The 24023-nt window shown below is 33.0% G+C and overlaps 1 protein-coding gene across 1 annotated transcript in view; it reads left to right on the top strand.

Annotated features, from left to right (window-relative positions):
- Eea1 (early endosome antigen 1) overlaps positions 1-24023 on the top strand; it is a 125299-nt gene that overhangs the window by 95038 nt on the left and 6238 nt on the right. Inside the window, exons 19-24 of the mRNA XM_047549868.1 lie at positions 9935-10265; positions 10723-10824; positions 12685-12879; positions 16075-16257; positions 21929-22114; positions 23692-23823. Of these exons, the coding sequence (XP_047405824.1) occupies positions 9935-10265; positions 10723-10824; positions 12685-12879; positions 16075-16257; positions 21929-22114; positions 23692-23823 (1129 nt within the window). The remainder of the gene's footprint in view (positions 1-9934; positions 10266-10722; positions 10825-12684; positions 12880-16074; positions 16258-21928; positions 22115-23691; positions 23824-24023) is intronic.

Genomic DNA, 24023 nt, shown 5'->3' with positions numbered 1-24023 from the left:
TATCCTTACTGGTATTTGGTGTTATGTTATTGGTTCTCTTAATTTTTGGCATCTGTTGAGTGTGAAATGGTCTCTCATTGTGGGTTTTGTGTGTGTGTGAATGTGTGTGTGTGTGTGTGTGTGTGTGTGTGTGTGTATACACCAGGGATTGAAAACAGGGGTGCTTAATCACTGAGCCATATTGCCAACCCTTTTTATTTTATTTTATTTTACTTTATTTTTAATTTTACTGTCCTTTTTTATTTTTTAATTTTTTCCCTTCCCCCCACCCCTCCCACTCCTCTTTCCTCTATACAATCCATCCTTCCTCCGTTCTTGCCTCCTCCCACCCCCCATTATGTATCATCATCTGCTTATCAGAGATATCATTTGGCCTTTGGTTTTTTTGGGATTGGCTTATCTCACTTAGCATGATATTCTCCAACTTCATCCATTTGCCTGCAAATGCCATCATTTTATTCTTTATGGCTGAGTAATATTCCATTGTGTACATACACCAGTTTCTTTATCCATTCATCAGTTGAAGGGCATCTAGTTTGGTTCCACAATCTGTTGTGAATTGAGCAGCTATGAACATTGATGTGGCTGCATCACTGTAGTATGCTGATTTTAAGTCCTTTGGGTATAGGCCAAGGAGGGGGATAGCTGGGTCAAATGGTGGTTCCATTGCAAGTTTTCTACAGAATCTCCATACTGCTTTCCAGAGTGGCTGCACTAATTTGCATCCCCACTAGCAGTGTATGAGTCTACATTTTTCCCCACATCCTTGCCAACACGTATTGTTGCTTGTATTCTTGATAATCGCCATTCTAATTGGGGTGAGATGGAATCTTAGTGTAGTTTTGATTTGCATTTCTCTTATTACTAGAGATGTTGAACATTTTTTCATATATCTGTTGATTGCTTGTAGATCTTCTTCTGTGAAGCGTCTGCTCATTTCCTTAGCCCATTTGTTGATTGGGTTATTTGTATTCTTAGTATAAAGTTTTTTGAGTTCTTTATAGATCCTGGAGATTAGTGCTCTATCTGAAGTATGTGTGGCAAAGATTTTCTCCCACTCTGTAGCCTCTCTCCTCACATTGCTGATAGTATTCTTTGCTGAGGAAAAAACTTTTTAGTTTGAATCTATCCCAATTATTAATTCCTTCTTTTATTTCTTGTGCTTTGGGTGTCATGTTAAGGAAGTCTTATCCTAAGCCAACATGATGAAGATTTGGACCTACTTTTTCTTCTATAGGGTGCAGGGTACTGGTCTGATTCCAAGGCCCTTGATCCATTTTGAGTTGACTTTTGTGCAGGGTGAGAGATAGGGGTTTAGTTTCATTCTGCTGCATATGGATTTCCAATTTTCTCAGCACCATTTGTTGAACAGGCTATCTTTTCTCCATTGTTTGTTTCTGGCACCTTTGTCTAATATGAGAAAACTATTTATTTGGTTTGTCTCTGTGTCCTATTTTATTTTATTTTTTATTTTTAGACAGGGTCTTGCTAAGTTGCTTAGGGCCTCACTTAGTTGCTGAAGCTAGCTTTGAACTTGTGATCATCTTGCCTCTGCCTCCCAGCCTCTAGGATTACAGGCATGTGTTTCTCTCATGAGGCTCTTAATAACCTTTCAAATGTTTTTGCTCACATGGGTCTGTTAAATTCTTTTGACTCTTTAAATATATCTATTAGGGTTTTTTTATTACTGACTTCTTAGAATTCTTTTTATTATTATTTTTATTGAGACCTAATAGTTGTACATCTTTATGAGGTACATTATAATTCCATATATGCATACAATGTGTGATGAAAAGATCAGAGTGCTTAAGCCCTTCCATGTTCCATGTCCTCAAATGTTAAACATTTCTATGTGTTGGAAGCTTTCATATTTTCTGGTTATTTTGAAATATATGTTTATCATCATAACCAGTAGTTACCCTACTGTGCTATAGAAAACCAGAATTGTTTTTTGGTGCCCCTTCTCTAACTTCTTTCCTTGGGGTTACTTGTATATTTGAAATGCCAATCCTTTGATAGACAGATATATAAGCAAGCATTTTTCCCCAGTCCATGGCTTATCTTTAGTTCTTTTTTTTTAATGGTGTCTTTCAATGAATATAAACATAAAATTTTTGTTAAATTCAATTTCTTGTTTTTTCTTTTATTTTTTATATTTTGTGTTCTAAGAAACCTTTGCTTATCCCTAGAATTTATGAAAAATTGTTCTAGTTTTTTTGTTTGTTTTTTAGGAGTTTTATAGTTTTTGTCTTTATATTTCTGTCAGGGCTTTATCTTGAATTTATTTTTGTGTGAAGGTCTGAGTGAGAGATCCAGGATAACTTTTTTCCCCATGTATTATTAAATCATTCCAATACCATTTGTTGAAAAACAAACAAACAAACAACTTTCCCCCCATTAAGTGACTTGACATCTTTGTCAAAAGCAGTTTACCTTATATTTGTGGCCTTTATTCTTTTCTGCTGATCTGCTAATCTGTGTGTCTCTATGTATATTGACACCAATGGTACCATCCAATGTTGATGATCTTGTTTTTTTTAGTTTTATGGTAAGTATTATATCAGTCATCCATCTATATTCCTTTTAAAGATTGTCTTGATTTTTCTAAGCTCATTGTTTTCCATATAAATTTTCATATTAACTCATCCATTTCTATATATAAAGTTGTTGGGTTTTGATTGGAATTGCATTGAAACTATAATCATTCAGTTTGGGGAGAATTGACATTTTAACAGTACTGAGTATTCTAATTCATGAAGATGGTATATATTTATCTACTTAGATCTTTAATTTCTCTTGGTAGCATGTTGTTGTTTTTAAAAAATGGATCTTGTGCATCTTTTGTTAAATTTATTACTGAGTATTGTATATTTTTCAGTGTTATTTTAAATGAAATTAATTTTTTAAAATTTAGTTTCACACTTGCTTGTGACTACTATAAATGCATTTTTTTTATTGACTTTTTACCCCTTAACCTTGTCAAATTTATCTTATAGTTTTAATCATTATTTTGTAGAATTGTTGAGGTTTTTGTTGTTGTTGTTGTTGTTTTGCTACTGGGAATTTTGCCCAGGGTGCTTAAGTTCTGAGCCACATCCCCAGCCCTTTTTATATTTTATTTAGAGACGGTCTTGCTAAGTTGTTTAGGGCCTCACTAAGCTGCTGAGGCTGGCTTTGTTTGAACTTGCTATTCTACTGCCTTAGCCTCCTAAGCCACGGAGATTACAGGCATGCTCCACCATACCAGGAGAGATTTTTTTTTTTGGGGGGGGGGGGCAGGGGGCTTTTTTTAAATTTTTTTAATTTTTATTGTAAACAAATGGGATACATGTTGTTTCTGTTTGTACATGAAGTAAAGGCATACCATTTGTGTAATTTTTTTTTTAAAGTAGAAAAATCTTGTTACCTGTGAATAGAGACAGTTTTACTTCTTCCTTCCCAGTGTGCAGGTTTTGTTTTTGTTTTTGTTTAAAATAAAGTCTTTTTCTTGATTTGTTGTTGGCTGGAACTTCCAGTAAAATTTTGAATGTAAATTGTAATAAGAGATATTCTTGCACTGTTACGAGTTTGAGGTTAGCTGTTGGTATTCCATAGATTCCTTTTATCAACAACATTGCTTTCTATATCTAGTTTTCCTTAAATTTTTCTTAAATTATGCCTGCATTTTGTGAACTTTTTCTGCATCTATTGATATGATTATATAGTGTTTCTTCTTTATCTGTTTAGTGAATTGATTTTCTCATATAAACCAATCTTGTTTTTCTGGAATAAATTCCACTTGACCATGCTGTATTCTCTTTTCTGTATTTTGTTTTCTAGTTGATAATTCAGTTGGTTCCTAATTCTGTAGGTTCCACTTCTGTATATTCAACTGAGGATTGAAAATATTCAGAGAAAAAAATTGTGTCTGAGCTGAACATATAGGGACTGTTTCCACCTTGTCATTATTCCCTAAGCAATATAACACAACTATTTATATAGCCTTTATATGATATTAGGTATTTTAAGTCATCTAGAGGTAATTTAAAGTGTACAGGAGGATATGTGTAAGATTATATGAAAATACTACACCACTTTACATATAAAGAACTTGAGTATCTGCAGATTTTATTTATTATTGGGGCCTGAAACCAATTTTAATGGATAATGAAAGACAACTGTACTTTGTTAAGTATTTTTCGTGCACTCATGAAATGTAATTTTTTTTTTAATATCATTGTCACATTTTGGTATTACAGTTACACTGATCATAAAAAGGAATTGAGATGTATTTCTTCCTCCCCAACTTTCTGAAAATATTATTTGAGATAGGTACTATTTACTTCATGAATGTTTGGTGGAATTTACCAATTAATTCACCCAACTGGGTGTGAAACTGGGGATTCAATTTATTTAATGGATAGAAGGCTATTCTGATTTTTAAATTTATTTTTCTTGAGTTTTTTTGGTTATTTGCATCTTTCTAAGAATTTGCCCCTTTCACTTGATCTTCAAATTTATTGACATAATATTCTACTTTTAATGCCTGTAGGATGTATGATAATGTCCCATTTTTGTTCTTAATAGTAGTTTCTTAATAGTAGTTCTTAATAGTAGTTTCTTGATCAACTTAGAGATTTATCAATTTTATCAGACTTGTATAAAAAAGCTGTCCTGCATGTTAATGTTGATTTTGATCATGCCATGAGATCTTTAGTAGACATATCGTCAGAATTATTAGATATAAATGATTTTATTTTATTTATTTATTTATTTTTGTAGATGGACACAGTATCTTTATTTTATTTATTCATTTTTATGTATGCTGAAAATTGAACCCAGTGCCTCACATATGTTAGGCATGTACTCTACCATTGAGCCACAACCCTAGCCCCGTGATTTTATTTTTATCCATTAATTTTTTGTTTCATTTATTTGTCCTCTATTATGTTTTCCTTTGACTTACTTTTGGTTTAGTTTGCCCCCTCCCCACAGCTTTTTTGAGACCCAAAGGTTTATTTTGGAAAGTAGAGACATTCAAGAGAGAATGTGGGCTATCTCAAGAGTGAGCAGCTTTGGGTGTAAAACAAAGATACACATTTAAGGGACAATGAGGGCCAGCTGGAGAGGAGACAGCAACCCCTTGCTGTGGGTGTTGTTATTTATAGAGAGATCGTTGCTAAGGGCTGGACTAGAGGCGGAGCCAGGGTGGAGTGTACAATTTGCACCAGTTTTGGCAGTGCTTGCCCATTGACCTCATATTACTTTTGCAGGCAAGGGCATAGGTCAAGTGTTTTCCCTTTTTGTAAAAAATAGTGTTTTAATATGAAAGTTTCCAGTGGTTATTCCCATTTCATAGTGCCTGTTTTTTTGTTTGTTTTTACGGTGCTGGGGATTTGAACCCAGGGCCTTAGTGCTTGCGAGGCAAGCACTCTACCAACTGAGCTATATCCCCAGCCCCTGTAGTGTCTGTTTTTTTTTCTCAGCTCCTCACTACCTTTTTATTTCTCAATGTTTGATGTCAGATTTCTGCAGTTGGAAGTTACATGTCTTATTCTAATAAAATCAGTATGACAGTTTTTTAACATGGAATAAATTATCTTGAATGATGTCTTTTTTATAATTTGCACTAATGTGGTCAGTGGGCTTATGGCAGTAACAAGTATAAGGAGAGATTAGTTTAGAATATATTAGGACCTATAACAATTGTGATATGAAATTTCAGCTCTTTCTGGTGGCAGAAGTGAGTATGTGGTTCTGGGAACATTCCATATAGCCATAAAAGTGCAGAGTTGTGGCATCATTCCTTCACTCTTAAGGTAGAGTTAGTCTCTTGCTCAGCTTGTCCTTCCTTGAAGTTAGTGTTGATTTTGGTCATGCCATGAGATGTTCAGTGGACACATCACTCACCAGACTTTTGATGAATAAAAATCATTCCTGCTCCATTCATTTGAATGTTTTCATAGGAGGGCTTGTGACTGGTCACATTTAAAAAATTATATTTTGTACTTATTTTATTTGCTTATAAGGACACTTGAACACAATATTTAAATGCATTTCAGGAAACCTGAGCATTGTGGTTGCTGTGCCAATAACATAACTCTACTAGTTAAAATACACAATTCCTTTCATCTGTTGGGTACTTCTGTTTTGTGAAACATCTTCACATATGGTCTCATTTGAACTCATATCAGCTCTGAAATGAAAACAAGGTAGATTTTATTTCAACTTTATAGATGAGGACACCTGACCAGGCCAAATTTTAATGAGAAGCAGAACCAGAAGTATAACTTTGATATTTTGACTCCAAGTATCAGAAAAGACTTCAAGAAGGAACTGTACATGAGATAAGTTGGGTTATGCTGCAGAAAAGAAAACCCAGATATCTCCAAGGCTTAAAGCAACAGAAACTTATTTCTGATCATATTAGTCCACGGCAGGTGGGTTTACTTTCCAAGGCTACCACCCTTCATGCATGCAAGCAATTTAGTGCCCCTCTTCTTCCTTCTTATTGCTGCCTCATGGTCTCTGTGGTTGAACACAAGGAACAGAGTATTGGAATGAAAATCAAATGTTTTGACCTAGAAATGACATTCATTTTCCTTTCTTCTCATGAGCAAGAACTTGTCTCATGACCCTGCCTGATTGCAAGCAGAGAACTGAAGTTTCCTGTGTGCCCAGGGCATGGCTGAGTCCTAAGACACTTCTCTACATGTAAGATAGTGAAAAATAAATAGGATTTGTAGAAGTAGGAAGAGGCCCCTCAAGAACACTTGTGAAAACAGTATAAAAAAATACACACAGAACATTTGATCTTTTTGAAAGCCTAGTACTGGGTTGTTTCACGCATATTTTTCTCAGTTGATCCTGATGACAGTCCTGTAAAGTAGACACCATCACCCTTTTTATGATTTAGGAAACTGAAGCCCAGAAGGCTACTTAATTTGCTCCGGAGCTCACACTAAAAAGCAGAGGGAAGCCTGACTCCCTTGCTCTTCTTTTTCTCTAGGTCCCAATTTCATATAATGATCTCTTCTGCATCCCTTAAGGGATTTATTTTTACAAGGGAAGTTACTGGGAATGAATACACAAGGCTGGCAATTCTACTGGCAGTATTGTATTTCTTAAACTGGGTGATGAGCACACAATGTTTGTGTGTAACTCTTTGTGCTTTTTATAACAAATATTTCAAAAACACATTCTTTTAAAGGGGGGACAGTTGAGTTTGAGAACTAGTGACTGGTCACATTTAAGTAAAATTTTAAACTCCAAATAGGCCAGTCTGTCTGAGTTGATGAATTTAAATGGTATCAATTGTTTGAGGGCTGTTGATCTTTTCAATAGTAAAAGTGGAGACAAAGAGCCTGGGAAAAATGTCTTTCAGGGAGGTGAAACAAACCCATCAGAGTTGATGATGATTAAGTTGGTTCACACTTTCATGGGATTCATCCTTGTTTTGAAGATGTAGTAGGAAAGAAACATTTTTCGTTCTCATATCTAGTAAATCAGGTTCTGATCATTGGAATTGTATGGTCTACAGGTGTGTTTTGCCTTAAGTGGCATTCCTCTCACTGTAGTTTCCGGTACCTAGGTATCTGGGGAGAATATCTGCTCCTTTATATTTTACTGAGTAGTTCATCATCATTTCAGTCATTAGTCCATGAAGATTGCCTCTGAGTTGATTCTTATGTTCTTCCTCAAGGTCCCAGCAGGCCCATTAATCTTTCTGTTCCTATTTTGTTCTTTGTCCTAATCTCATATTTCAGAAATCACTCATAGGTTCCCACATCATATCAAGGTAGGAAAACCTTTAAGACTAAGATCTTTATCACCTCTGTATTTCATGCAAATATTCCTCCTCTGGGGTCTTGTATTTCTAGATTACTACACAGGAAAGGAAATTTGGGTCCTTTCTACTCTTATTTCATGTAAACATATCTGGGATTTGACCAAACCCCACCAATGAGCACAGGGCTTAGCCACCAAGTTCCACTTTCCCAGGGCCCACCTACATTTGGGCACTTAATCCTTTCCTCCAACACTCATCTTTTTTTTTTTTTTAATTAACTTATTTAAAAATTTTTTTCTAATTAGTGCCAACACTCATCTTACATTGTATTTTTATTACTCTGAAGTTTTATGTATTTTCTAATTTCTTCTTTGATACATTGCTTATTTTCCAAATGTTTGGAACTTTTGTTGTTATTTGGAGCTTTTCTAGATATGTTATTGTTATTGATTTCTAATTCCATTGTTGCAGAAAATATGCTTGGTTAAAATTTAAACTTTCGAAATTCATGGCCCAATGTATGATTTATCTTAGGTAATTTTCTGTGTGCACATAAGTGTACTCTGTGTTGTTTACTCTGTGTTTAGAAATAGCAATTAAATGAGGTAGTTGGTAATGTTCTTCTCTATCCTTGACAGTTTTTTCTTCCTGTGGCTGTTCTATCAATTTTTGAGTAAGGCATGTTAAAATTTCTGACTATGATTGTGGATTTGTTTATGTATAAGTTCAGTTACTGTTTCACCTTTTTTGGGGTGACTATGATTGTGGATTTGTTTATGTATAAGTTCAGTTACTGTTCCACCTTTTTTTCTAATTATTTTGGGGAAAGTTATATGGCATAGTAAGTAAATGTAGCTAGTCCTAATTTTAGGGTTGTTTTTAGAAGTTATTTTGGTGCTATGGATCAAGCTGGCATACTACCTCTGAGCAACACTCCCATCCCCTTATGGAGAATTTAACTACATTTAATCCATTATGTCCCATTGTTTCATGTATAGGCCAGTTATAAAATCCTATAAAATTTTAAAGGGCCACTATAAAATTGCTCCACTTAAGCTTTTATTGATGTCATATATGGGATGGTAAGACATAATGTGTTTAATGGTATAATAAGAGTTTAATGCCTTATCTGTTTAGACCTTTAAATGTCAAGGAACTGTCAGGGAACTACTGTGTCCTATGAACCTGCTAACTTTCAGCGTGTTTTTTTTAAATAGAGTAAAATCATGTTTCTGACACTAAAAGTTGGAAGATTTCAAGATACAAATACAGTTCTGTTATTATATTGATACTCAACTTGAAATGTGTGACTAGTATGTCTTTAAACAACCTTACGTTAGCATATTACTGAATTTATGCTAATTTTAAATTTATACTGATTACATTGGAAAGAGTATACTTTTTAGAAATATTGTTTTGCATCTAGTTTTGACTTTAAAAATGGTTGATTTTTAACATATATGTGTTTTTTTACTGTGTAATATGCATGATTTCATGTCTTTTTTGAAAATAGGAAAAGGCTGTATTTAACTTACTTAAAATTATATCTTCATCTATTCATTCTGGTATAAAAAGGCTATATGAGAGGATAAATGATAACAAATCACTCATGTAATCAACCAGGTTATGGTTAAAGAAATCATGTATTTAAAATAGATTAAATAGATTATTTCAAAATCTATTTTGGAAATAAAGTATTTATTTTTTTCTCTGCAATAATGTTAAATATTTTGATGTTTAAGACCAATCACATCATGTGTTTCATGTTTTCAAGGAAAGAAGCAAATTTTCCTATGTGCTGAGGAACTGACACACTGAATTAGGTGCTTTAGGGTACATGGAAAACTTTTCTGGTTGTTGTAGACCCTGTAAGGTCTGCAATATGCAGTTTGCTTTGAGGATCTATTGTGGTAGACAAGACTGGATTAAGTCAGGAGTCTTAAAGCATTTTGATTTTACAACTTACTTATTTAAGGAAAATCTACATCTGCTAAATGTTTTGGTCAGATGTTTTAAGGCATTTTTCAGTTGTGTGATTTTATGAAATTAAATTATTTTTACTAATAAACTATGTACAAGAAAATTTTAAAGCTCAGTAATTATTTATGATTAAACTTGAAGGGTAAATTATGCTTTATTTTTTAAACGTATTTCTTAAATGTCCAGTGTATCCAGTACAAAATTGGATTTACAGAAAAAATCTGAAGCCCTTGAAAATATTAAGCAAATGCTTACCATGAAAGAAGAGGAAAAAATGACCCTGAAGCAAGAAATTGAAAAGTTAAATCAAGATGCAAAGATGCAGCACAAGGAATTGAATGACAGAATTCAAACAGCAGTAACAGAACTGAAAGAAGTTAAGATGGAGAAAGAAACTCTAATGACAGAGCTTTCTGCTGCAAAAGAGAAATTATCAAAAGTTTCTGATACTTTGAAAAACTCCAAAAGTGAATTTGAAAAGGAGAATCAGAAAGGAAAAGCTGCCATATTAGATTTGGTTAGTTGTTTACATTTATTTCCTTAGGTAAAATTGATATCTTATTTTAAATGTACTTTTTTTTTTTTTTGCTTAATTTACTGTTGACTATACCTCCAGCCCTATGTGATTATTTCTTAATTTATTTAACATTTTATTTTAAAAAATTTCTTGTTTCCATTTTCTTAAAACCCTTTGTTTTACTTTAAAAATAGACTAATTATAAGCAATGTAAAATGTGATTTCCAAAGTTCTAAAATAAGTGTAACTTATTTTATTGTAACTATTAGTTGATGATAGAAACTCTTAGCATGTTGATGTTTCTTCCTCTTTACTATTTTATTTACCTATTTTTATCATGGAAATGGATAAGCCTATTTTAGTTCACGTTCTTGTATGTATCTTACTAAGCTTATAAAACAGACTTTTTAAGGTGATTACAAATATTTTCTGTGTAATATAGTTTCCCCCTTTTTAGGAAAACACTTGCAAAGAATTAAAGCATCAACTTCAAGTACAAACAGAAAGTACACTAAAGGAACAAAATGAACTGAAAAAGTCACTTGAAAAGGAGAAGGAGGTAAGATTTTCTTTCTTCTGTAGCACAAATATATAGAGTATAATAAGGCCTTTATATTTAAAAAATATTTCCACCTGGATACTTAGGTAAAAGGAAGGTTTATTTCTTTGAAATGTAATGGGTCATTCAAGTACATTTAATTTTAAAATTAATATTTGTGTCCTATGTACCACTGAAAATATTTAAGCTTGTTTAAAATAAAAGACCAAAATAAAGGAATATAGTTAATAAAAGTAGAAAATTGGATCAATTAATGATAGTTATAGTTAGATAATCTAGGTTAAGAAACATTATTATGGCTGAAAAAAATCTTAATAGGCTTTCCATAGAATGAATTTTTGAGGGGGCATTTATTTCATGAAAATTCATATTAATATATTTGATAATGATTATGTAATCATCAAGAGATATTTATTTCTATGGTTAATGCTTTCGTTGTTCTCTAGCTAAAAACACAAGCAAATGAGTAGATAAATGGGTATAATGTATAGTTATTACTCTCCAAAGACATACCTCTTAGCAGCTGGAGTCTAGATTTGCAGCTTTCTAGAAAATCTGATTTGATAATGTTGATTTGTGGTCCTGACAAATGTGTGATTTTATTGTATTCTGGTTTTTGATTGATAGAAGATATTTGTATTATGTTACTAGCCATGTAAGTGACAAAGTAATAGTGGTTTAGCTTATAAGCTGTGAATCAAAATTTTCCAAATTTATATCCTGGCAATGTCATTTATTAGCTATGCCATTTTTTTTTTATGTTTGACAACTTAGAAAAATACTCCATTTCCTTAGCAATAAAGTGGGGGCTAAATATAATAAAATCTATGTCACGAAGTTATTGTTAGAAATAAATGGATTATGATAAATGGATGGAACTGGAGCATATTATATTAAGTGAAATAAGCCAATCCTAAAGGACCAAAGACCGAATGTTTTCTCTGATATGTGGATGTTGATTCACAATAAGCAAGGATTGGGGGTGGGGGACTGGAGACCAGAGGTACTTTGGATTAGACGAAGGGCAGGGGAGAGAGAGAAGGGGATATGGGGGTAGGAATGACAGTAAAATGAATCAGACATTACCTATGTGCATATATGTCTTCCATTTATAAAATGGAAGGCAAAAGAAAAGCAGATGAATTTCCCCCTGAAGACATTCTTTCACTGATTAAAGGTTTTATGACATTAAAAAAAAAAAGTATGTGTGAAACATGAAAATATAACTTTGGAAAATGGAAAATAGTAATGGCTCAATTGACTACACAGGATCCTCAGGATGACTTCTACATGCTATCTAATTTTGAACAGAAACAGCCTAATAGATTATAAAAACAAAATAGTAGCAAAATATGCCCCAGGTCTCCAAATAACTATTGTACAGTTTAATTTCATTTCGTTGGATAGATACTGAAATAATTGCTAAAAAGATACTTAGTTTTATCATTGTTCATATAGAGCTAATCTTTCTGATTAATTGTGGCAAATAGGCTCAATAGCATTTGAGCATATTCTTGGAAGTGAATAGATATTCCAGCAATCTAGACTCTGATATTGACTTTCCTATTCTCTGTGATACAAGAGCATACGAATTAGTTCATTTTCAACTCTACCTTATATAATTATAATCTAAAAAGAAGATAGGATTAAAGAAAATTAATCTTACATGCCATCTAAGCGAAAAGTATTAGTCGTAAAAGCAGCATGAAGGCAGGGATAGTTCTCTTTCGTTAAGTACTAGTTATTCGTGTTGAACAGGCTCAGTAGTTTCTTTCTAGAGGAGTGCACAACATGTAGTAAGAACTCAGTATATGTCTTTCAAATGAATAAATAAATGCCAAATATTTCATTTTCTTTTAGACTTCTCATCAGTTGAAGTTGGAACTCAATTCTATTAAGGGAGAAGTCATACAGGCCCAAAATACATTAAAACAAAAGGAAGAAGAAGAGAAACAGCTTCAGGCGAACATAAATGAGCTAAAGCAATCAACTGAACAAAAGAAAAGGCAAATTGAAGCACTCCAAGGAGAAGTTAAAATTGCTCATTTACAGAAGGTATTGATAAGAAATTTGTTTACTTTTTATCGGAAGAAAAAGTAGGAAATTAAGGTAACATGATTAAAACAGATGAGTTGTAGCTCAGGAAAGTTTATATATGCTCCAAATTTGTCTAAGTTAAATGTATGACTTACATTTGATTATATGACTAAATCTCTAAGTCTAAATTTCCATTCACCATAACCATGTTGTCAGATAATTCCTGCTTAAAATTCTGGTACTAATCATTTGTCTGCTGGACATGAAACTGCCTTTTGTAGAACAACATAACTACCACTTAATGTCAAGGCAATTACTTGTGTAACATTTCTAGTGTATAAGAAAAATTTAAAGGAATTCAACACAAATCATCTTTATTAAGAAAAAAAGAACAAAAATCACAAAGTGGGGATGTATCTTAAAAAATACAGTAATATGAAATTTCACATGGCATATTTGATATTTTAAATAACTTCATAATGGTTTCCATTTTCAATAAGAAATGGCACAATTTATTGTTAAGCGTCTCTTCTTCATGCTCAAATATGTCTTAATACTTGTCCAGACCAAAAGTTGGTAAAAGTGGGTTATATTTAATATAAAATGTTTGAACAAAATGAGCATTCCCATATGTCTTGAATTGGTCAATGGAGAAGAGAGACATAAGTCCCTTGTATGGAGAATAAACTAAATGTCGTGCCATTGAGAGTTGGCTGTCATACTGTTAGAGTAAAAAGAATACAAATTAAAAAATCATAATTATGCATTTTATGTTGATCAGTGTTTTTATAGCTCTTATGCAACTTTACAAGAGAGTAGTTTTCCAGTAATGTAAGCAAGAGTGGACAAATTTTATTTTCACAGGTAATCAGAAATCAGGGTACAATTACCACAGTGTGCATTTTTATTGCATACTTTGATATCTTAGGTCTATTTTGTTTTTCAAAATATTCTAGTTTCATATTCCTGAGAACTTCCTGAGAAGTTTATTTTTTTTGTTAGAAGCTCATTTTTATAGCCTCATAAATTAGTGAATTTAAAAAATACAGCTATTTTAGCATGTTTTCTCTTTCATTAAATTATTAGATAAATTTCTTCCAGATTTTTGAATTAAATATATAGACTTTTATATTAGTACCTGGGTGCTAGAATAAGGAATCTGTTTCTTGACTTTGAGGAGGGCAGCAGCCTTTTGAGTTTTTTGGGAGTGCTGGATTCATGGTCTTCATAAATTAGATTTGGAATTTAGAGTAACCAGCTGGAGAATATTTGTCAGGCTGGTTTTGTTGAGGAACAGTGTAGCATCTCGAAAGACAAATTTTATAATGTTAATCTTTATTTACTTATTTTTTATGGCAGTACCGGGGATTGAACCCAGCACCCTGTGCATGCGAGGCAGGCACTCTATCAACTGAGCTATATGCCCAGCTCTCAAATTTTAGAGCTGGGTGGATCTGAATTAAAATTTAGCTTTTTAAGGTTTTTGCTAGGTGATTTGACTGAATTGAAATAAAGGAGCAAGCAGGGAGAGCACTGACAAACTTTTGTAATAATCTAGACAGTAAAAGATGATGTAAACTAAAGTGTTAGAAGTGAATGATTTAGGAATATGTTTTAGAAGTTAAGTTATTGAGACTTTCTGATAGATTAGATGGTGAGAGGTAATGGAAAGAGAAATCAGGGATAACTCTAGATTTGAGTTTGTGTTCATGAGTAGTTGGTAATGTCATATATTGGAGGAAGTAGCAGCTTTTTGATATGAAAGGTTACTGTTAGAAATCAAGTATTCTGCTTGAGATAGATTTCTATGGATCATTCAAATGGAGAAGTCAGGAAAGTTCTTGGATTTAAGAACCCAGAGTTCAGATGGAGAGTTAGAGCTGGAACATCAATTTGAGAGTTACTTATAAATAAAAGGTATTTAAAGACATGGGTCTGTTTGCGATCTTCAAAGGAGAGAGCATACATAGAATAATAGGGAGCCAATTGTAACTGGGAAGGAAAACCTTTATTGATCATGGTACTTCACTATAACTCAGGACAACTTGCCAAGGGAAAAAATAGGTTTTATTCAAAGCTGGTCTTGAGGAAGACAGTGAACTTTTTCTTTCTCAACTCTCCATCTTCAGGTACTCAAAGGCACAGAAAGCTTTTGTAAGAGAGAAGGAGGCATAGGGAAACAAAAGGCAGGAATTCTACATATGTTGATATAGCTAGACTGTGTTAATCAGAAATATGTCACAATCTCAAGTGTCCATCCGGGCCTGGGTGACGGAAGCCCCTCAGCCTCCATTGTCAGTATCAGGCAATATCAGATAGTTCAGTTTGCAAGTTAAAACAATTTGGTGCTTTTAATTTCAAGGAGTATGTAAGTTAGCCTATGTGTGCATATCTACCAATTTTTTGTTTTGTTTTGTTTTGTATTGGGGATTGGATCCAGCTGCACCCTCAACTCTTTTTTATTTTTATTTTGAGATAGGATCTTGCTAAGTTGCTCAGGTTGGCCTTGAACTTGCCATCCTCAGCATCCCATATCACTGGGATTACAGGTGTACACTACTGCACCCAGTATCTACCAAATATTCTTAAAGACTAAAGACAAGTTGATTTTAGAGGTGTTTTGATCTTTGTGAGATTTTTCTTTTTCTGCTTTGATATTAATAAAGATGACCTTCAGAAAATTTTCAGAAAATTGTTATTCTTGAATTTCCAAGTAGTAGAAAACATATATGATTTAATTTCTTTCATGTAGACGTTTCCTTTAGTTTAACCTTAAAATATATTATCTGAGGCATTCAGCCCTATATTCTCCATCAGAATGCAGTTGTTACTCTTTCTTCTGAGACCTGATACTTCTTCCTAGTTAAATGCTTTTTTCTTCATTTAATTGCTTTTGCATTTTATGGTTTTTAGTTTATTTATTTACTTAACTTTTCTGTGGTGCTGGAGATCAAACCCAGGGCCTCCTGCATGCTAGGTAAGCATTGTACCACAGAGCTACACCTCTGCCTGTGTTTTTTATGGTTTTTAAGTTGTGACTTGTTAGATTTTGTAATTCTTTGATTTTAGAAGTATACAATAAATTACTCTTTATTGAAGTAAAATTTTAGAGCACAAATGCTGTTAACCTATTTTCAGAAATCTTAGTTGTATGAATTTCATTTTATGATTTTTAATATGCATACTGTTTCAAATAACTACTGTATGTTTCAGACAGAGCTTGAGAATAAACTGCAGCAGCAGTCAGCCCAGGCAGCCCAGGAACTTGCAGCAGAGAAAGAGAAAATATCATTGTTACAGAACACTTACGAAAAATGTCAGGAAAATCTAAAACAACTTCAATCTGATTTCTATGGGAAGGAATCTGAACTTCTGGCCACGAGGCAAGATCTTAAGGTATAATAAACTATATTATGTCTTAGAAACTCAGTTACTTGTTTATAGACATTCATTAATTGATTAATTTGAGCCCAGATTGGAAAGGGAAGGCTAATATTTGTGAAATATCATACTCGTTTTCCACTAAATGACTACTTTTGGATTAGATGCTTTAAAAATTAAATTATTTTATATTAGAATAATGATATACAAAATATGAACATTTTAAAATGGATTTTGCCAGGCGTGGTGGTGCACACCTGTAATCCCAGCAGCTCAGGAAGCTAAGGCGGGAGGATTCCAAGTTCAAAGCCAGCCTTAGCAATTTAGTGATGCCCTAAGCAACTTAGCAAGACCCTATCTCTAAACAAAATATAGAAAAGGGCTGGGGTTGTGGCTCAGTGGATAAGCGCTCATGGGATCAATTCCTGGTACCACCCTCAAATAAATAAATAAATAAATAAACAAATAAATAAATAAACAAATAAATAAATAAATACAAAATAAATTGATTATATCTATAATAGTAGAATATTTCAACATGTTATATTGTTAACTTATTTAAATTTTTTTGTTTTTTTAAAAAAATGATTTCAAAAATGGTCTGCTGTTAGAAAATCTAAAGAGTTTTAAAGGTTAACTACTTTGTGAAAAATACAGACAATCTTTCTTGCTTGTCAGGCAATACTGACTCTAGTTTTGAATATTTGTCAACTTCCCTAGATTACTGAAATGTCCAGTGATTTAAATTAGGAGGTTTTAACTCAAATTAATACTAACTGTAACTAACAATGTACAGAAATTTTACCCTTGATAATACTATTTTATTTGATAAAATACATGTTTATTAAAATGAAGGATATGGAAAAAAGATAAACAATTTTTATATAACACTAAAGTATCAGTTCTCTAAGGGAAATGGAATTTGTGTGTTCTCACAGTTTCCAGCCAGTTTTTTTTTTTTTTTGTACCAGGGATTGAACCCAGGAGCACTTAACCTCTGAGCCACATCTTCAGCCCTTTTTTATTTTTTATTAGAGACAGGATCTTGCTGAGTTGCGTAGGGCCTCACTAAGTTGCTGAGACTGGCTTTGAACTCCCAATCCTCCTGCCTCAGCCTTCCAGGTCTCTGGAATTACAGGCATGCGCCACCATACCCTATCTCAGCCAGTTTTTCTTTTTCTTTTCTTTTTTTCTTTTTTGGTTTTGTTTTTTGATAAGGTGAAATATCATGCTTTCTGTTTCTATCCTTCGTTTGGGATTTGTTTGTTTATTTCAAGTGCACTACTGGAAAATTTCTGTTGAAAATCACAGAATGTTAAAATGTTTTACATATATAATGTATATATTTTATTCTGAGGCTCTTTTAGGGAAGGCTTTATGAAAGAGGTAGGACTTGATTAGGTCCTGCAGAATATGTAGAATTTGAATATGCAGAATCCTAGAAAGGCTATTTTACTTAGAGGCACAATTTGAGAAAAGGTGCCACAGTGGGAATAAACAGGCAGGACACAGTTATTATTGTCTGACTCAAGTGCTGGTTTATGTGTGGGATTTAGGTTTCCAAAGGAAGATCTAAATGGTGAAGTATCTTAGATGCTTAATAAAGGTGATTAGATTTTACATTTGGGGTAAGGGAAAGTGAAGTCTAAGCAGAGAATAAATGAAGACAATAGACTTTTGGAAACTTAACCAGGAGTGGATTGTCAAGTGGTTGGAATTTAGTTAAGAGGTTATATCCCTTTTTCCATAAATTCTTGTATTAGGAGTGAATTGATTAGAACTAGGAATAAAGTTAAAGAGGAAGGAATAGAAGACATTAACCACAGAGATGAAACAAAGGGATGAATGCATAGTAGGCTTCAAGGGAAGTGAAAGAAGAAATGATAATTCATGATTTAACAAAGAATAAGAAAATGGGTAAAAGAATTTTTATAATGTCAGTAGTATACACATGTATGTACCTGTATGTGACAGAAAGAGCAAGAGATCAAAAAAATCAAAATAACAAAAAATAAGGGAACATAAGAAAAAAAGATCCCTTGACATTTAGGTGGTGTTAAATTACTTTTATTTTTTTCAAAACACTGTTGTGGAGGATTTTGGACTTAACCTAACAGCATTAGGAACCACTGAAGACATTACATAGATTTGTATTTTAGGTAAATGACTGGCTGCAGAATAAGGAACAGGGATGAATACAGAGACCAGGGAGAAGACTTTACAGTAGTCCCACTGCAGGATAATGGTGGTTTGGGCTAGTAATAGCAGTAAGAATGGAGAAAAGTGATTGAATTTGAAGAACACTTAAATGATAAAAGAGTTGAAACTTAATGATTGTAAAGGTCCTGTAGAAATCACTCTTTTCATATAGATATATCATTTACCCAGAGTACATAACTGAATAACAGGACTTAAATCTCTTAAATCAATATTTTTTTCATTATAAACCACAATTTTTATTATACCTGAAAACTATATTGTATATTCATAATTTCATACATGAAAGAATAATTCAAATATAAATGCAAACAAAAAGAAAACAGAGGGTCAGTTAGCCATAAAATTTTACAACTAAGAGGTCCTGGCTAGATATCTGTTCTAAAGCTTGCTTCTGCAGGTAAGGATGGGCCTAATGCTGTACAATAATAGAACAAAGTTAGGTCTTAGTTCTTATTCAGAGCCTCTATTCTTTATTTCATCACCATTTTACTAGCATTTTTTTTTTGACAAAAGATTTCCAAATCTTGTATTAATGCCTTTAAAATGAAAAGTGTATGAACTACTTAGGAATTTAATTTCAAATAAAGGACAAATACCTAGGGAAATGTAAATGATACTATAGACCACTATAAGAGATCATTATCAACTGTTATTTTTCTTTTTCTTCAGTGATGTTATATGATCTTGTAGGTAAGAGAGAGAGAGAAGGGGAAAGATTCAGAACCTTATGTACCACGACACCCACCTAAGTTAAGGCTGCTTGACCACTGTGAATCACAGTGTGTACTTGGACACCAGTGAAATGGAAGACAGCCTGACCCGGTTTACAATGTTAGCCCCATCTGCTGGATCACTTATGAAATACTTAAGTTTGTTGATTGAATATTTCAAATTAGTTATGCTGTATATTATTCTTGGCTGTCCAGGAAAAGTAAAAGTGGAATTTAACTGTAAATATTATACCTTGAGTGAAGTGAAAATTCTAGGGTAATAAGTTTAGGTGAAATTTAAATCTCTTTCATCTAGTACTATCTCTTCTTTTTATCATGCATCAAGAAAAAGAAATAAATCGAAAAGGTTTTATTTTGAAAGGAGATTGAGAAAATTTGCTGAACAGACAAAAATAAATAACTACTTCACAATACCACAGGAACTCTCCTTCGCTGAGATACTAAAATGTGATTGGTGTGATCAGTGTTAAGGTTGATAGGTAATCTACTCAAGGATTTGTCTATTGCAATGGGTATGGATGAGTTTAAGATAATTCCAACAAAATCACGGAGTGGGAGAAGGGATTCCTAAAGCTTGGCAGACAAGATAAACAGTTGACAAGTAATATAAAAACAACATTTAAAATGCATAACAATATGCCACAGAATAACATAGATGAATATTCAGAGGCAGGGTATAACAATATGTCTTGGTATCTTCAAAAGGACCTTATAGAACAGTCCAAATTTGAGTTTGGCTTTAAAGAACTATCACTGGATATTATAGGTTTAAAATTTTACAAGCCATGAGTTTAAGATTTTATAATCCATGGCCATTTTCAAATTTTTATGGACAGTTTGGAGTTTCTTGTGGAATTCTTAGGAATTCTTGTGGAATTGCTTTCCAGGCTCTGGTAAACCTTGGTATTCTTTAGTATTACATTAGGCCCTCTATTACCTTATTCTATTTGCAATAGATTTAATGGACTAACTTTGCAAATTTTATTGTTTACATGTGAAGTCACTCTTATGCTTATGACATATAGGTCAGTTCCTAAGTGTACTCAGGAGCCTTCTGTGAACCACATTTCTTAGAGGATCTCATACTCATTCTTTTTCTGTGTTTTTGGCACATAGTAAGTGCTTTACTACCCTGTATGGTTTCTATGTTATATGCTTATTTTGTTTTTTCAGGCTATCTAGTCAATTCCTGTAAATTAAGCACTGGCTTACACCTTTCTCACTTAATGGTTAGTTGACCAATTAGTGTAAGGAGGCTTAAGAAGTTTATTGTCCTACTGGCAGTCATTGAAAACTAAAATTTAATTTATATAATTTATAATTTATATAAGAAAGAATTCTGAACTTGATTATTGGTAAGCAGTAAAATTTTTTAGGAACCTTAAGACTCCTGATAAATGAGGTTCTCATTTATTTTTCTTTCATTTATTTTTACTAAGTACTTATTTATATAATCCTAGCCAATAAAGATCCTTTCCTGAATTATATTGTCTACCTCCTTTTCAAAGAAACTATATGACACAAGTAAGAAAGTTCAACTTCTAGATCTGGTGGAAGAGCATCTTGGAGTTAGTTCTCAGTCCCTGCTGAATGTGAGCAAAAGCAACTGAGAATGGCAAAGTTCCTGCCATTTCCATTATTTAGCTGTTATCATATCTTGCCCCAAATGACACCTAATTGAGGGAGAAAAAATTGCCCTTTCTTCAACTTCACCTTCTCACAGTGTTTGGATCTTAGGATTGTCAATGATTGTAGTCTGTTAAATGGCAGTAACTACTTGTACCACATAGATAGGCAGTTGAGAAGATGGGCTGGTATTCCTTTCAGGATATAGCCTCAGATGTTAGACTGAATTATTCTTTTGATTCATTTGATCAGGCAACTATGAAACACTTTTTTCTTTTTTATATAGACAAAATTCCTTCTTATTTACCAAAGTTTTTAGTATGTCTTAGGACCTCATAGATCCTACAAAATGTATATGTGTTCATATGTAGCATTTAACTCTCTTTTAAAATTGTGTTCTTTCATGTCTCCCCAATCTTTTCTCTAACTTGGTATGATCCCTACTTATTTGATAGTCCTTCTTATCACCTGGCCAATATTGAAGATGTGATAAGCATTCAGTAAATATGCTTAGATTATTTCTAGAGGTTGTGGAATTATTTTGCTTTTATTAAATATTTTGTGCCATTAATGTGTCTCATAGACTTAGCAGTTAAACATCTAGTTTTTTTTTCATTTTTTTTACATGATCTATTGAAGGGCATAACATGTTAACTTTTTATAATATAGTTACCTCCTATGTCGTGATGTTTCAGTTAGCTACAGACCGCATATACAGAGGTGTCTCCTCAGATTATAATGGAGCCGAGAAATTCCTATTGCCTGGTATTTTTACTGGAACATTTCTGTTTTAAGATATGTTTAGATACACAAGTACTTAACATTGGGTTACAGTATTCAGTGCAGTAACATGCTTAACAGGTTTGTAGCAATAAGCTCTACCACATAGCCTTAGTGTGGAATAGGCTCTACCATTTAGATTTGTGTGCATGCACTCTGTGACATGTCACATGGCAAAATTACCTAACAAGGATGTCTAGAACATGCTTGCAAGGTTAAATGACACATGATTGTATAGTTTTCCATAATGCTTATATTAACTGTTATATTGCTGTTGAAATTTGCTAAAAAATGGCATATAATAATTTGGGGAATTTTTTTTTTATAAGTCTGTAGAAGAGAAGCTTTCTCTAGCACAAGAGGACTTGATATCAAATAGAAATCAAATTGGAAACCAAAATAAATTGATTCAAGAATTGAAGACTGCCAAAGCTGCTTTGGAACAGGATTCGGCAAGGAAAGAACAGCAATTGAAGGAGCAGTGTAAAACACTACAAGATACTCAAAAAGAAAAGGTATTTCATTTTTCTGACTTAAATGCAGAATCTAAAAGTTTCAGTGGTTTGGAGATCTTCTAGTCAAGCCTTTTAGCCTTATATTCAACACAGGTATTACCTTTACTTTCAACAGCTTTCTCAGGATGGCTAGAATAGGCTAAAACATGTTTGGTCACTGGAGTTTTGTGTTAGGAAGTACTTCTTAATAACCTCCTTGCCATCTCTACCCATTTTTTTCTTACTGCTCTTCTTAGTTTTACAAGCAACTGCTTTTTACACCATTGAATCTTGGTTACTTAAGATCAGGTATTACAGTTTTTTGACTATTTCTCATATAATATGTTGTTCTCTAAATGTGTGAATGAGATAATAAAAGGTCTTGGAACATGCTTGTTAAAAATTCTTAAAAGAAAGAATTGGCTTTTACTAAGGAGAAGTAGAAGTTTATTTTATATAAACAATATGAAGTTATGAAGTTGAAAGCATTGCTTTATATGACCAGTACATTAAAAAAGCACTTCAAATTTTATGTAGAAGAGAAAGCTAGATTCCACAAACATTTTATTTTTTGTTTATTTTTTGAAATTATATATTCCTATCAGCTGATAAGGCATTATTCTAAATAATTCCTGAAGTTATTGGTATGTTCTAAATTGTGCAATTCCCAAAATTCTTTTTAATTATAAAAAATTGGGGATGTTTTTGTGGATATAGGGATGGTGAAGTTGGAATTCATGATTTATACCTCAAGTTTGGAAAGTTCTGACTGAATTATAGGTTTTGTGTGCACGCGCACTTGCGTGTGTGTATTAGTTACAGGGAATTTAGCCCAGCAGCACACCACCACTGAGTCCATCCTCAGCCCCCTTTTTAAAATGGGGTCTAAGCTGCCCAGCCTGGCCTTGATCTTGCAATCCTCCTGTTTTAGCTCCCAAGTAGCTGGGATTACAGGCAGGCACCACCACACCAAGCTAGAACTGTAGTTTTTAGATATTTAATTGCAACAGTGTTATATCAGACACATCTGGTTTCAGAGGTAACTTCACCTGTAATGGATTATTTATCTTAATCTTTTGATCTTTCTCCTACAAAATGGGGATTAAAAATCTATTTATTACAGAGATTAAGTGATATAATATGTGATGTTCTGCTAGGCACCTATGTTAAGATAGTGATGCTGAGAGAATAGGAGTTAGAAGAATAAGAATGAGGGGTGGGGCTGTAGCAGTGATAGTGGCAGAGCGCTTGCCTAGCACATGTGAGACACTGGGTTCCATCCTTAGTAGCACCACATAAGAAAAGTTAAAGTGAAAGTTAAAAAAAAAAAAAAAAAGAAGAAGAATGGTAGTTTTGGCTAAATTTTGTAGACTTATTACTCTGGTCCCACAATGTCCATTTTACAGTATTAACTATAACCATTTAAACCTTATAATGATATTATTGAAGGAAATAGGCTAGAGAGGGTATATTAATTTGCTCAAATTAAGTACAAAAGGGAGTGCTAGTGTCAATAGTTGCAGTATTTTTAGTACACTAATTTTCAGTTGAGTGTTTGCTTTGAAATTATTTTTTAATAAAGCCCTTTTTTTTAACAGTCAATAAAAGAAAAAGAACTAGCAAATGAAAAATCTAAATTGGCAGAGATAGAAGAAATTAAATGTAGACAAGAAAAAGAAATCACCAAGCTCAGTGAAGAACTCAAGTCCCACAAACAAGAAAGCATAAAGGTATGTTAAAATAATCATTTTTCCTTTCCTCTGTGTTGTTGTACTTTTCTATAAAATTGCATATGTGTTCACATAACTAAGTTATATTAGGAAAATTGAGAGAAAATTGCTGTGTGCTAGGCAAATTATTTTGATATTTTTGACCAGTAACTCTTGAAGAGTGATTTTGCATTTCATGGTACCTTACCTACAATAACCCT

This window comes from Sciurus carolinensis, chromosome 4 (assembly GCF_902686445.1).
Source record: "Sciurus carolinensis chromosome 4, mSciCar1.2, whole genome shotgun sequence".
In the NCBI taxonomy this organism is placed as follows: Eukaryota; Metazoa; Chordata; class Mammalia; order Rodentia; family Sciuridae; genus Sciurus; species Sciurus carolinensis.
This window is presented reverse-complemented; position numbering and strand designations above follow the sequence as displayed.